Source organism: Pyrus communis, chromosome 9, assembly GCF_041283825.1.
Source record: "Pyrus communis isolate YQ-2024b chromosome 9, ASM4128382v1, whole genome shotgun sequence".
In the NCBI taxonomy this organism is placed as follows: domain Eukaryota; kingdom Viridiplantae; phylum Streptophyta; class Magnoliopsida; order Rosales; family Rosaceae; genus Pyrus; species Pyrus communis.
The window spans coordinates 23740369-23755837 of NC_142573.1; the positions used below are offsets into that span (position 1 = coordinate 23740369).

Sequence of the window (15469 nt, forward strand, 5' to 3'; positions counted from 1 at the left end):
CAAAATCAAGCCAGAAACGAACACTGCTGCATGTCTACCACGTAGCTAATCAAGATTTTCCATGCCACCTATGCATAGAAAGTTCTCACGAGAAAATAGTATCACAAACATGATTCTCAAACCCTATCGTCTTGGCTGATTAGGTTTGACACGCAAATATCAATTGTAGGCAGAAGATTAAAGAAACCAAATTTAATTAAAGAGAGCTTGTGAAATAGAAACTGCATAATATATATATATATATATATATATATATGAATATTATTGATTGATAATTCCTCTCCAAAGCATTTCAATATCAAATAGATACATGAAATTAACATCATCAACTCATCAGCTAATTATAAATACACTCGGCCTCCGACTTCAGAAAAGAAAAAAGCATCTCCAAGAAAGAAATTAACAACAATTAATACTTAATTGAAACAAATAAACAGAAAATAATGGCAACAATTAATAATGTACGGCTCAATTCCGTATGCATACGCGTACGTACGTACGGCTGGTGAAGCATGCAATATATACAGTTGGCCTGGGAATGGGATGGACAGATACGATCGCCATCCATCCATCCATCTTTTATTAAGTTGGATCTCGTCCGTCCGTCCGTCCTTCACATCACACGATGATGATCAACTGGCTCCCAAATCATGGCAGTCAGAGAGTTACCAAAGTCCTTTACATCAAGAGGTCATTAACCCAGCCAAGATCCGGGTCCGAGTCACCGGCTGAGGTAAACCCTCCTCCGTTAATGATCTCCTTATTGTTAATGGGAATATTGGTATCACGATCAAAACCCAATAAGCTTCCATTTCTTGATGAGCAATTTTCATCCCAGTCAAAAAAATTGATTCCGCGTCCTCCTCCGCCTCCAAATGGTCGGCTTGGGCTCGGAGTGGACGGCGAAAGAATAAACTGTTGTTGCTGCTGCTGCAGATCGTCATCAGCAGCAGCATAATTCATATTCATATCAAATGAAATGTCGACCCACCTCTTCTGAGAAGCTGCAGCAGAGGCAGCGACAGCTTCATGGAATTTCATGGCCTCCAAGGAGCTCATGAGCTCAGCAACCACTTCGTTGTAGCTCATCAACCCACATGTGCTTGCATGCACCTGATCCAAACCCCCCAACCCTAACCCACCACAGGGAGACATAACTGGCGAATTATGAACCTCGTCCACCGACGAGTAGTGTTTAGCTGCTGGCGAAACAGGCGGCGACAAATGATGAGACATACCGCCCAACAGAGTCGAAGTTGGAGACGACGTCGCCGCTGCTGAATGACAGAACAAACAGCAGTACTGTTTATTGTTGTTCGAACAGGAACGGGGCGATCCCACCGATGAGTTGTTCAGGTGGTACTTCTTCTTGGAACCAGCCATGGGGGAAAGCACCTGATCCGCCGGCAAAACCCTAAGCTGACGTGGCGTGTGCGCAAAGAAGCACACCTTCCTCTTGCAGTTCTTCCCGTCTTTGCAAGCCTCAGTTCTATACCTCGCCGGGTGTAGCCAGCACTCAAAGACTCCGTGCGAAAACTCACAGCTGTCGCCGCGGCTGCATGATCCACGCCGATAGTCCGCGCACACGGTGCCTGAGTAGTTATGACGGCGCGGGTCCCTCCGGCGAGCCTTCTCTCCAGGGTGGGCAAAAGGGCAGTCAGTCCAGTCGTGGCTGCGGCTGCGGCTGCAGCGGCGGACCTTGAACTCAAACATGCGGAAGTGGTCGGAGGAGTAGGGATCGACCTCGTCGTCATCAGAGTCATCAGAGCGATCAGAGCCATCAGAGCCGGTGTTGTAGGGGAGGAATTTACGGAGGAGGGCCTCGTCAACGGAGGAGAAGCGCGGGGATCCGCAGTCAGCTGCGGCGTACATGTCAGAAGAGGGAAATTCTTGGGGGCTGCGGCTGGTGAGGAGCTTCCTCGGTGGGATGTCAATGTTGGTGTCCCTGAGGAGGGTTTTCTTGAATGATAGGAGCTGGTGGGAGGGGTGGAACTTGTGCTGCTCGGCGCAAACACTACTCATCTCTGATTGATATGATGGATGCAAACCCTAATTAACAATAATAACAATAACGTGGGTGTATAAACCAAATTGATTCCCTAGCTAGAGAGAGAGTGGTGGTGGTGTTTATGAGAGGGGAACAAGAGGGTGGATTATATAGGTGGTTGAGGGAGAGAAGCTTAGTGAGAGAGAGAGAGATGGATGATCGATGACGAGGACAGAGATAGGGGGATGGGCAGAGAGATGCGTGGCTGCATAGCATTAGGGTTGAGCATGCGAAAAGGGTATGTGGCAGCTTCACAATTCACTTGTCACGCAATAGCTTGGCTATGTGTTTGCTTATTGGAGCATCTCCGTTTTCTCACAACATGTTTTTGGATTTGGTTTCAGAAGCCTACACCTATTACATTACATGCACATAAAGAGGTGTTAAAGTTGTATATTATTTCTTAAAAGCACAAGAGGAATGAATACGAGATTCAATCCTTAATCTTTTACAAAATTTAATATGAAGAATCTATTTCGTATGTGTTGTAGTAAGACATTAAGGTCAGAAATTAGGATATGATAATGTTAGAAAAACTACATTGGAAGACTTTGTGAATTTTAATGCTAGCCTTTTGAATTTGTCTTTACTTTTGGTTAGCTACTATCACAAGCAACATAAAAAGGTTAACACACTACCAGGTTCAAGGTTCTAAAAAATGCTAGGCACTAGTTGGGCGACGGATAGGGGCCTAGCACCTAGACGGCCTAGGCGGATTTATGTAAATTTATTATATATCTTGTAAATAAGTGCATATTTACACTTAAAAAAAACTATATTTGTATGGATAATAGAAGAATGATAAAATGCAAAAATAGAAGTAGAAGAATACACAGAATACATCCATCCAACAAGTTCAATATTTAAAAAACAGTAAACATATAATCATAATGAGGTATTCTTGGATGAACTAAATTCTTCTTGTTCATGATCCTTGCATTGGATTGGACATAAACTAAATTATTTAACGTTGTTGTATTTAGTTATTTCTTCTTATTTATTTTTTTTATTTTTTATTTTTTTTGTATGTATCCCCTCAAAAGTTCTCCAATTCATTTCACAATTGGATGAACTTCTAGTCAATCCTTCCCTTGCAAATCAGGTACACCATTTCCATAAGTATACCACCATGAAACTAAAAAATAAAAAAGCACACAATTAATTAAAAAAAAAAATTCAAAGCCGTGTAGGTGAGGCCTAGCCCGCGGCCTAGGCGGCCGCCTAACTTGTAACATCCAAAATTCTTCTTGTTCATGATCCTTGCATTGGATTGGACATAAACTAAATTATTTAACGTTGTTGTATTTAGTTATTTCTTCTTATTTATTTTTTTTATTTTTTATTTTTTTTGTATGTATCCCCTCAAAAGTTCTCCAATTCATTTCACAATTGGATGAACTTCTAGTCAATCCTTCCCTTGCAAATCAGGTACACCATTTCCATAAGTATACCACCATGAAACTAAAAAATAAAAAAGCACACAATTAATTAAAAAAAAAAATTCAAAGCCGTGTAGGTGAGGCCTAGCCCGCGGCCTAGGCGGCCGCCTAACTTGATGTGATTTTGGGCAATGATTGGTTGCACTTCTATCGTGCCAAAATTGATTGTTACGGGAAAGTAGTTACTTTTCACCGTCCTGGATTACCTGAGGTTACTTTTGTGGGTGAGCAGAGTGGGGTAAGACATGGTGTTATTTCGGCTTTACGAGCGAAGAAGTTGTTGACTAAAGGTTGTCAGGGGTATCTAGCTCATGTGGTACTAGAGGAGGCCGTTCCAAGCAGAATTGAGGATGTGAGAGTGGTTAGACACTTCCCTGATGTTTTTCCTGAAGATTTACCTGGTTTACCCCCAGATCGAGATGTGGATTTCACTGTTGAGTTGCTTCCAGGTACCAATCCTATTTCATTAACTCCTTATCGTATGGCTCCCGCTGAGTTAAGGGAATTGAAAGTGCAATTACAGGAATTAGTGGATAAGGGATTCATTCAGCCTAGTATTTCACCTTGGGGCGCTCCAGTGTTGTTTGTGAAAAAGAAAGATGGGACTTTGAGGCTGTGTATCGACTACAGACAATTGAATCGGGTGACGATTAAAAACCGTTATCCATTGCCTCGTATCGACGATTTGTTTGATCAGCTGAGAAGTGCTTGTGTATTTTCTAAGATAGACTTGAGGTCTGGGTACTATCAGCTGAAGATTAGTAGGGATGATGTTCCTAAGACGGCGTTCAGGACTCGTTACGGTCATTACGAGTTTCTGGTTATGCCATTTGGGTTGACGAATGCACCAGCAGCTTTTATGGATTTAATGAACCGGGTATTTCAGCCTTACCTGGATAGATTTGTCATTGTCTTCATTGACGATATTCTGGTGTATTCTAAGTCCAAAGCGGAACATGTCCGACATCTTACTTTGGTGTTGAAAAGGTTGAGAGAACACCAATTGTATGCTAAGTTTAGTAAGTGCCAGTTCTGGTTAGATCAAGTCGCGTTTTTGGGGCACATCATTTCTGCTCAAGGTATTCTGGTTGATACTCAGAAGGTTGCAGCTGTGGAGAGTTGGGAGCAACCACGAACCGTCACTGAGGTGAGAAGTTTCATTGGTTTGGCGGGATATTATCGGAGATTCGTTAAGGATTTTTCGGTAATTGCTTTGCCACTGACGAGGTTAACAAGGAAAGATGTTAAGTTTGAGTGGAATGATAAGTGTGAGCAAAGTTTCCAGCAGTTGAAGCATTGTCTTACTAATGCACCTGTTTTGGCACTTCCAGACGATAGTGGTGATTTCGAGGTTTATAGCGATGCTTCCTTGAATGGTCTGGGATGTGTATTGATGCAGCATGGTAGGGTGATTGCTTATGCTTCGCGGCAGTTGAAAACCCATGAAATGAATTACCCTACACATGATTTGGAGTTGGCTGCTATTATCTTTGCGTTGAAGTTGTGGAGACACTATCTTTATGGAGAAAAGTGTAGGATCTTCACAGATCACAAGAGTCTTCAGTATCTCTTTACCCAGAAGGAACTTAATCTTCGTCAACGGAGGTGGTTGGAGTTGCTCAGCGATTACGATTGCACGATTGATTATCACCCTGGTCGTGCGAACGTAGTAGCCGATGCACTTAGCAGGAAGTCACATGGCCGTATCAATGCGTTGTACGCTAGTCGTATTCCTCTTTTGGTGGACTTGCGTGCTACGGGAGTAAGGTTAGAAGCAGAAGATCGAGAAGTGGCATTACTTGCTAATTTTCAAGTTAGGCCAATCTTAGTTGATCGGGTGCTTGAAGCTCAGGTAGCTGATGAACAGATTCAAGAACTAATTCAAGCTCGAGGTCAAGGAAGGTGGCGAGATCTCAGAGTTCGTGATTCTGATGGCATGTTGATGTTAGAGGGTAGAATGTTCGTGCCTAGTAATGTGGACTTGAAGAAGGAAATTCTTGATGAAGCACATATCTCGGCTTATGCCATGCACCCAGGGGCAACCAAAATGTATCATACCATTCGACCATTTTACTATTGGCCGGGTATGAAAAGGGAGATAGCTGAGTATGTGAGCAGTTGTGCTGTTTGTCAGCAGGTTAAAGCAGAAAGAAAGAAGCCGTTTGGATTGTTACAGCCGCTTCCCGTTCCAGAGTGGAAGTGGGAAAATATCACTATGGATTTTGTGTACAAGTTGCCGCGTACACATAATGGCTTTGATGGCATTTGGGTGATCGTTGATCGGCTCACTAAGTCGGCACATTTCATTCCAGTAAGAGAGAAGTACTCTTTGAGCCGGTTAGCAGAGCTGTTTATTTCAAAGGTTGTGAAGTACCATGGTGTCCCTGTAAGTATTGTCTCGGATCGTGATCCACGATTCACATCAAAGTTTTGGGTAGCCTTTCAGGAAGCTTTGGGTACGAGACTACTTTACAGTACGGCATATCATCCACAAACGGACGGACAGTCTGAGAGAACTATTCAGACCTTGGAAGATATGCTGCGAGCATCAGTGTTACAGTTCAGTGATGCTTGGCACCAGCGATTAGATTTAATGGAATTTGCTTACAACAACAGTTTCCATTCGAGCATTGGCATGGCGCCATTTGAAGCTTTGTATGGTAGATCTTGTCGCACTCCGTTATGTTGGTCGGAGGTTGGCGAAAGAGTCTTGGTAGGTCCGGAGATTGTCGAGGAGACTACTCAAAATGTTCAGGTAATTAGGTCTAACCTGAAAGCAGCTCAGGACAGGCAGAAAAGTTTAGCAGATCGACATGCTACGGACAGAACGTATGAGGTCGGAGATTGGGTATTTCTAAAGCTTTCACCGTGGAGAGGTGTTGTGCGGTTTGGAAAGAAAGGGAAGTTGAGTCCCAGGTATATCGGACCGTACATAGTCACAGAAAAAGTTGGTGAGGTAGCTTATAGGTTGGAGTTGCCTCCGGAGTTGGCTAAAGTGCATAACGTTTTTCACGTGTCTATGCTCCGACATTACGTTGCTGATCCATTGCATGTGATACCTCCTCAACCGTTAGAGATAAATCCAGATTTGACGTACGACGAGGAACCGTTAACGATCTTAGATTGGAAAGAAAAGGTTCTGAGGAACAAGACGGTGAATTTGGTGAAAGTTTTGTGGAGGAGTCACTCGGTTGAAGAAGCTACATGGGAGACAGAAGAACGAATGAGGGATTTGTATCCTAGATTATTCTTTGACTATTAGGGGTGTATTGAGGTTGTTTTGAATTTCGGGACGAAATTCTATTAAGGAGGGTAGGTTGTAACATCCCGTCCCGAAACTAACGAGACGTACATTTAAAATGACAATTTTACCCTAATTTGTTTGTGTACGTTAAGTGTTGTGTAGTGTGGTGTTGTAGGACCACACACACACTCACACCTCACCCTCACTTTCCCGGGATTCCCTCCCTCATTCCCTCACTCTTTGTCTCTCTGTCTCTGTCTCAGTCTCTCTCTCTCTCTCTCCCCGAATCCATCTTCTTCTTCTTCCTTCAACACACACGGCCACACATACAAACATACTCAAACCTGCACCAATTAAGAAACCAAGACCACCCTCGTGCTCGTGAGGTTGTGAGGAGCACAACCATACCAATTCCAGGTAAGAATTCGAACGTTTTCACGTCGTTTCAACAATGGCCGAATTTTACACTGTTCATGCAAACCTAAACTAGCTTGTTTTTGGAATTTCTAAGCTTGTAGTTGTGCTTGTGAGGTCCCAAGGAGCCTCGGAGTAGTTCGTTGGGTGAATTTGGACGTCGGGATCGTCCTGTACGAAGTTGGCCGATTCTTGAAGTTGAAGACAGGTATGATCTAGCAATTTTTAGGCCTTAAAACTAGTCTAACGTGATTCTACTAGTCCTAAGCTTCATTTTGGTATAAAGAACGTGAAAAATGGTTGAAAAACGAAGGAGAAAACTTAGTTTGAAAATTACCCAGTTTTCCGGCGCCGTCGCCGGCGCCGGCGTCTCGCCGGAGAAGAAAGGAGAATATTCCGTTAAGTCTAACGGAATATTCCTAACGGCAGTGACAGAATCCGGTTAGATTTGACGGAATATTCCGTCAGTTAACGGAATATTCCTGACGGCGTCAACTGACGCCGTCAGTGTGCAGTGCACGTGGGCCGCGCGTGGGGGCGCGTAGGTCCGTGCGTGTTCAGGCGCGTGGGGGCGCGTGCGTGGTCCAAAAATTTTTCTAAAAATATGGGCGTGATCCTGAGGTTGTGTAGGTCACGTTGGTATATTCATTTGTCCATTTTGAGCAATGTATGAGAAGTTATTACGAGAAGTTGCTTAGGTGCTTTTAAATTAATGTTTTCGTAACTTTGTCGCGTATAGGTGATTCGTTTTCCGAGGACGAGCGTACGCACTTGAGGCAGGGGGGCTACGACCCTTCTAATTATCAGTGAGTGGGCTTTTGTTTTCCGTATATACCTATATACATATTAATTCCCAGAAATTAAATAGAAAAGGTTATATGTTTTATGCCATGCATCATTTGAATATTGTTTACGCATCATCACGTGCGTTGGTAGTTGGCATACATATATAAATGTGTATTTGGTGCTGTGGACGCACAGGTAAGTGCCAGGTAAGCGGTATTCATGTGGTTATGCATTCCTGTTTATTATGCAATAGTAGTTTGAAATGCTTAGAGAGCTCATAATCTGCACCCCCGGTGTTAGTGCTCCCGCCCAGGGCCAGGGCACAGTCCTTCACGTGATGTTCACCAGCACCACACGCTCGCCTTGGATCCAAGTTAGGTGCAAGCCTTGTCGTACAGACCACATTAGGTGGTTCCGACTCGTAGGTGACCCGCGATTATTCGCACAGTCTTCACGTGATCGTAGCACTAGAGCGTATATATTACACCCAGTCTTGTCGTACAGACCACGTTAGGTGGTTCCGACTCGTGTGCAGATTCAGATATTGAGTTGAGATTGAAGCTCTATATGCAGCCGTACAGGTCACGTTAGGTGACTCCCGGCTGCCAGATTATATGTTATTGATGTGAATTATGCTTGAACAATTACATTTGATTATGAGATTCTGTTGTGGCATATTCTCAAGCATGAATGGCATATTGTGAGCATGAATGGCATATGTGGAGCATTATTGACATACCTATACATACGTATATATGTTCATTTTCTGGGAAGTATACAGGTTTTACGGCGAGGGGTTAGAATGTATTTTTGTTAAAGAGTTTTAAAAGAGCTTTGTTTTTGCCCACTCACGCTTTTGTTTTTGCGCCCCTCCAGGTTCTAGTGGTCTAGCAAGTTCGGTGGTCCATCCCAGAGGGCGTCCCGGCATTTCTGACAGACACTCACCATTGTAGGGTCACCTTCGGGTGTACATATGTCGTAACTTTCCTTTTTTGACTGCTGTAGACTTGCTCTGAATTGTGTCTCACATACACTAGTACTTTGTATGCTATTAGGTTTTTAATTATTCGTACTTTTATATTACTATACCTTTAGCTTCCGCACGCGCACATGGCTACGTCACCTTCGCGTGACGGCCAGCATGCCCTGATCTCGGTCGGGGTGTGTCATAACTCCAGACCAATTTTTCGAAACAATTTGTCCTAAATTGTGGCGGGTCAAGAAGAAGTGGAAGAACGAGCTGCACAGTCGCTACAAGACTTTTGAAAGTCGTGAAGAAGTGGAAGTACGCGCCGCACAATTACTACATAACTGGTGTTTCTTACAAGAAGTACTTTAAGTATTTTTCTAAACTTTATTTTTCATTTTTACTAAAAATTGATTTCAAAAATATTTTCAACAAAAGAATTTTTTCAGCCATTTTAAACATACTTACAAACAAACCCTAAAATAGTACACACAAATTCGTTCAAGTCAGAATGCAAATGCAGGATTAAAACAATCTTATAACCATGAACTAACATTAAAAAAATAGCAACACACAGTGTACGACAATTTTCACCAGGTAAAACTAAACCTATCCTCTAGAGAAAATTTTCGGGCACTTTGCTAGTCACAAACAAATCCACTATAAGCCGAACAAATACAAAATATTAATTGTTGACAGAAATTAATCTTACTAGTACATCTACTAAAACATAGAATCATAGGCATGTCCTCCACGCCCATGCTACGCTTGTGAGTTAAACTAATGTTACCAGAAACTAAATTTTTTTTAAAATTTTTTTACGACGACTTATTTACAATACGGATAAGAAGAATAAATTGGTATTAAAGTCATCATCTACAAATCCGATTCAAAGACTTCTTAGTTACAAGAAAAAATAATATCACTCAATCATAATACTAAGTTGTAGCAACATCGTACTTATGAAGAGAGATAAATGACATTTTACAGTGTTCGAACATAAAAAACAAAAACTAAACCAATCTTGTGAATGAAATGCCCATCACAAGGCCCAATAAAGACAAATGAACACAACCCAAGCCCAAATTAGTTAACTTGAACAAGAAGGCGAAAAAAACATAACCAAGCAAGCAGCAAACTCAGAAATTGAAATTCACAATTATTCGCAACCAAACGAATATGAAATAAGAAAATAAAAAAAGAAGCCGAGTAAGGGCTGGTTTGGTATTGCTGTGCTTTGAGAAAAAATTGATTATGCTATGCTGTGAGAATAAGCAGCTGTGAAATAAAGCAGCAAAGTATTTGGTAAACTTTTTTGTAAAAGTGCTTTTGAAAAAAAAAAGCAGTATTATAGTGTTTGGTAAACTTTTATGTAAAACAAATGTGAAAAAAGCCAGTTTTCAAAGCTGGGTTTTGCAGCTTCTTATTTTTGGCTTTTTTTCACCCAAAACTGTGAAAAAAAGCTGAAACTGAATGCTTACCAAATAGAAAAATAACTCCCAACTTTTTTTGATACCTACTTTTTTTTCGGAATAACTTTACTACCAAACCAGGCTTAAACCGCATCAACAAGGCTTTTCCCATATATATTCCATTTCCCATCGCAAGAAACGATAGAGCTTGCATTGTTATTTGCTAAAAGGAAAGAGCAGGATGTACAAATCCAGGCTGCAGGAGCTCTGCCAGCAGAGGAAATGGCGGTTGCCGGAGTACAACTCCACCAAGGTTGGCCTCGACCATAACCCTCGCTTCTCCGCCACCGTCACAATCAACGGCCTCGACTTCCACACTGCCGATATCTTCAGGTCCTCCAAAGAAGCCCAAAACGACGCTGCTAAGCTTGCATTCGACCACCTCTCTGATAATCCCCAACCCAAACCCAGGAATCCCATTCCCAGCCCCTCCTCCTTCCCTCAACCATGTCCTCCCTCTTCCTCCTCCGCTTCCTCGTTCTCAGGTATACGCTAGATCCCAAAACGACGCCGTTATTTACTAGATAATTCTGCCTATGAAAGGAAATTTTTATTTACATGTATTTAGGATTTTTCTATTTTCCTAATCCTGTTTGCATATCCTCAATTGAATGCCGAAATTCGGAATGTTGAGTTTGATTATCTAGGAGATAATTTATGTCTAATTCGAAACTGAGTTCAATATATTACTTTGTTTTCACATATGGGTTCTGTTATTCCAGCGCTTCCTTCGACCCCGGCCACAGATTCCAATACTACACGAGAGATAGAGATAGTGGAACCGAAGACTCAAGAGATAGAGATAGTGGAACCAAAGATTCCTCAGCTGCCACTTCAGTTTGGTGGTAACGTATCAGGTGCTGCTTATCAGGCGAATGCCACCTTGTCGGGTAAGATCGGTATATTCTCAGGCGAATGCCACCTTTTCAATGAGCCTTAACGTTTTGAAGATTATTTTGCAAATAAAAAAAAGTTATCTTGCAGAAGCTTCTCCTTGAATTTAATTATTGGTGGCAACCGAGCCTAGAAATAGCATTTTTTATCTCAATTTTGGAGCTAGCTTTGCTAGAGACTGTTGAAAATTAAACGCTAATTTAAACGGATTTGCAAAACATAAATGGGACAAGCATATAATGCCTTAAATTCTTTAGCGTATGTGAATTGTCTGAACTTCGTCTTGATTATCATTAAGTCCATTTACAACTAATACTCTTCTAATATGGGGTATAGATTTGCAACATTTGTACAAGAATCAACTGCAAACTTATGCACAAAAGAGAAATCTGCTTCTACCTGTGTACTCTTGTGAGCGGGAAGGTCCACCACATAACTGTCGTTTCAAGTGTAGGGTAACTATTGATGGACAGACATATGAAGGTCAAGAGTTTCTTCCCACACTGAAGGATGCTGAGCATGCAGTTGCAAAAGCTGCTTTAATGTCCCTTCTTCCAAATGGAGTTCAAGAGGTGGAAAATTATGTATTATGTGCTCTTCGTGTTTTTGTTAAATATGATAGTTTAGAGCATCTCTAAATATCTTTTATCTTTGTGTGTTTTTCTCTTTTTCTTTCCGTAGGATGATTCTGGTTTATTCAAAAACCTTTTACAAGAACTGATTCAGAAGGAAGGTTTTTCTATACCAATCTATAGCTCAAGGATGTCTGGTGAACCTCACATTCCAGTTTTTGTTTCATCTGTGGAGATAGAAGGAGAAACTTTTATGGGTCAAGAAGCAAGAAGCAAAAAGCAGGCAGAGTTGAGTGCAGCAAAGGTCGCTTACCATACCTTGAGAGAGCGTAAGGGTATCTTTTTCACTTCAAATTAGTGTCAGCTGCTGGGTATTTATATTCTTTGTAATTTATTACGATGTTTCTCCATGGAAGTTGAGTGCTTAAAACAGTTATTTTACTTCTATTCTTTTATTTATTCAAGTTGTGTTTGTTTTTTTCAATGCATTTGTTACATCAAATTCCATGAAATATGTTTTTTTATAGGTTTTATGGACTTTATTCAGTTTCATATCTACAAGATGTGCTTTGCAATAATTCTTTTACAAGATGTGCTTTGCAAGACCTTTTCCATTAGAAATAATATCTGATGAGATGGAGAAGCAAAAGATTACGCATCCTCACACTTGCTGAAGAATAGATCTATTGTATGCTTCACAACATTCTGAACCTTACTCTTCAGGTAAATCAAGTCAGCTACCTTTGGTCCTGTCCTCTCAGAAAGGGCAAGAAGCTTCAGAGATCTTATCTTCAAGTTCCCAGTCAAATCCAGCTTCTGTTCAACATCAACAAGTCAGGCGTAATGCACATGCGATCTTGTCTCCGAATACGAATACTAAAGAGAAGAAAAAGGAGGATAATGGTATTGTTTGTCCCGAAAACTCTTTTCTATTTTTATACCCTACTGCTGTACTATCATTGCTTTCATATGTTTCATTTTTTTTTTTTTTTGTCGGGACAAAACAAGTACATCAAATTAGAGTGTGCTGGTTAGCTATAAAGGTCTGATTAAACAGTTATGATGTTTTTTTAACTAAACTCTCAGCTCTCTGAAAGGAGCTCTGGTTTTAAGGAGAGTAGCAGCAACTACTCTCTATTTGCCACGAATTGCATTTGTGTTGGACAGCTCAAATTCTTTTTATTTGTGAAAATATTAATAGTTACCTTAAGCTTAAAAAATAAATAAAATCACGACCGAGAACCAGATCCTTCAACCCGTTCAGAACCCAATAGGTTTTGTCGATGGAGGAGGCAGAGAACTTTCTGGCATCTTTTACTATTCAGATGAGGTATTAAGGCATGTTATATTTCTAGCCGCACGATTTCATTAAAACAGATCAGACGGCTGAGAGTGTAGTCCCATTTTTTGGCAAAAATGGGGATCCCTTCCCTCGAAGGGGTATTTGTTCATGTTTCTTCACTCAATCAATTGTTAGATTTTGGAGGGTTCTCTTAGAATTCTAGATGTCACTCAGTGGTTAGCTTTCAGAAAATCCCCATGATGTCTGGAACGAAACAAAGACCTTTCCAGTCTCTTTCTCTCTCTCTCTCTCTCTCTCTCTCTCTCTCTCTCTCTCTCTCATTCTTTTGAAATGTTGTTTTACCATTTATGTTTTTGTTAATACTAGAAGGAGTATGAAAGAATTGAGCTCTTGTGCCGAGATTCAATATTTGTGAGAGTACTCATGGTCTTGCATATGTGAATACTTCACAATTGCTGCATCTTGAAAGGCTCAGATGCAAATAAGCATATATTGGAAAGCTATTGAAGTATAATTCATTAGAAAAGCAAATTCTGTATTGAATTTATAACTTGTTTTTCCTGCATACATTAATTAACATGTACATGAAAGCTACTACGGAAACACTACAAATGTGCTACAAAGACATTTAACAAAGGACTTTCAAAATTTAAGTGTCATTTAAGAGTTCTCTCAAATTTAATATATCTAGTAATTTTGAAATTCCTCTATCTAATCTTTGTAGTGCATGCATTCTTAATGAATTAAGTGCATGCATCCTTGGAACTTAAGTTTCTCGTCCAAACATAGGGTAAAGAAACGTAACGTCATCTCAATCTGTAATTTAGATGTCTGATGAAGTACATACCCTCTGTTGACTTTGTAGTTGACTACTTCTAATAATTCAGTTTATTAATACAAACAATCGTGCTTACAACTCCGATTGATACAAAGGAGACGATAACAAGTAAAGAAAACAAACCCAGACCCCAAGTATCACAGAAATTCATGGCATTGCAGGATTAACTCAGAATTTAAATAGGGTATGAACTATGAAGGCGCATAAGAGATGTTGATATTGAAATATCCTTCTCTCTATTTGTTATATTTTTGTATGATTTTGTCTTCATATACTCCATAAATATCACAATCTTACATGTAACTGAAGTTTTCAAATCACTGGCCTTATCTTCTTTGATTACAGTAACTGCACAAGGAAAAAGTCAACACTCTGTATCTTCTGGACCTTTCACCCCTACATCAGGTGGGGAAGGATTCTCTTCCTCTTATGTTGTACATGGCCGTGCGCAGGAGATGAACAATGGTGCTGGCCCTGTGTCCCAAAATGGCTCCACTAATTGCATTATGGACTCTTCTCCTGACCCACCAGCTAGAAGGAGTATGTATAACAAGGTCTCCGTTTACCCACGCAAGTCAAATATGGAATATCCTGAAGGTACCACTGTGTTGCCCATGAGCGATCAAACGTGGGTTGCTTGCTCACACAGATGAAGGAAGAGGTTTATATAGGCCTGACTAAGTTCCTTGTTTAACTATGAGAGACACATAGGGTAAGCTTACATAGTTATGTGCTTAGAATGTGTTGTGTTGCTCCATGTATGAACCTACTGGACACGGTATGTCTATATACAATAGCCGTTGCCTTTCGTGACTAGTGTATAAATGTGCTTTTCTATCTAAGATGCATTTCCTCTAACATTAGACCAAGTTATGTTCATGTTTTGGGTAAATGTGCTTGCTATCAAAGGTGCATTTCCAATAAAATAGGTTTTGCTCATCTTATAATTGAAAAACTAGGTTACATGAAAGAACCAGATGAAAGCTGGAGATAATATTGGATGAAATTAAATCCATTTTGCAAATAGAAGCAGATGGAGATTGTTTCTGCCAATTCTTTCGTACAGCTTACGCACGTCGATTTTTTCATTGGTTTCTTGTTGAAATTTGGATATAAGGTAGACTGCAGCAAAAACTGGAGGTGAGGTATTGGAGGAATATAAACCGATAGACAAGTTTAGCGTGTGAAGTGGCAAAAGTACAACGGTTGTAGTTTGGCTGCGTAACACATCCAGTTAAACGGAGCAAAGCGACGGGGATTAATTTCATTTCCTCCAACCCTCACATGCAGCTTCTCCTAATTTTGCTTAATTCAGACTGCACACTGAGCAATAACGAGTGAGAAGTCATTTTTATAGCAAGAAAAGAACCGAAAGACAAGTTTAGCGTGAAGACGCAAAAGTACAACAGTTGCATGTTCTTCTATTCTTTCCCTTTCGTTTTTGTTTTCTTTAACTAGTAGCACGAGTTTTTTTTCCCTTAAAAAATAAAAAA

At 40.7% G+C, this 15469-nt stretch overlaps 2 protein-coding genes across 5 annotated transcripts; one reads left to right on the forward strand and one right to left on the reverse strand.

The window, feature by feature from the left end:
- Nucleotides 1-261: 261 nt before the first annotated feature.
- Nucleotides 262-2247, reverse strand: LOC137741008 (zinc finger CCCH domain-containing protein 2). Its single transcript, XM_068480817.2, has one exon. The coding sequence runs from the start codon at nt 2020-2022 to the stop codon at nt 679-681; it is 1344 nt and encodes a 447-aa protein (XP_068336918.2). The 5' UTR covers nt 2023-2247; the 3' UTR covers nt 262-678.
- An 8190-nt stretch (nt 2248-10437) lies between these two features.
- LOC137739969 (double-stranded RNA-binding protein 1) lies at nt 10438-14834 on the forward strand. 4 transcript variants are annotated; one of them, XM_088700281.1, is made up of 6 exons: nt 10438-10854; nt 11092-11259; nt 11600-11835; nt 11945-12164; nt 12559-12738; nt 14322-14834. In XM_088700281.1, exons 1-6 carry the CDS (start codon nt 10551-10553, stop codon nt 14627-14629), a joined length of 1416 nt encoding a protein of 471 aa, XP_088556407.1. In that variant the 5' UTR covers nt 10438-10550; the 3' UTR covers nt 14630-14834. The 4 variants fall into 4 exon arrangements, with proteins under 4 accessions (XP_088556407.1, XP_068335833.2, XP_068335834.2 ...); XM_068479732.2 differs by having other exon boundaries at nt 10460-10854; nt 11092-11268; nt 11945-12170; XM_068479733.2 differs by having other exon boundaries at nt 10460-10854; nt 11092-11268.
- The last annotated feature ends 635 nt before the right edge of the window (nt 14835-15469 follow it).

Bases quoted from the DNA above. Each gene is read 5' to 3' on its own strand.
- LOC137741008 (XM_068480817.2), bottom strand. From the start codon at position 2,022: ATGAGTAGTGTTTGCGCCGAGCAGCACAAGTTCCACCCCTCCCACCAG.
- LOC137739969 (XM_068479732.2), top strand. From the start codon at position 10,551: ATGTACAAATCCAGGCTGCAGGAGCTCTGCCAGCAGAGGAAATGGCGG. The intron at 11,269-11,599 runs GTATATTCTCAG...TATGGGGTATAG, and splicing joins CACCTTGTCGGGTAAGATCG to ATTTGCAACATTTGTACAAG. The intron at 12,739-14,321 runs GTATTGTTTGTC...CTTTGATTACAG, and splicing joins GAAGAAAAAGGAGGATAATG to TAACTGCACAAGGAAAAAGT.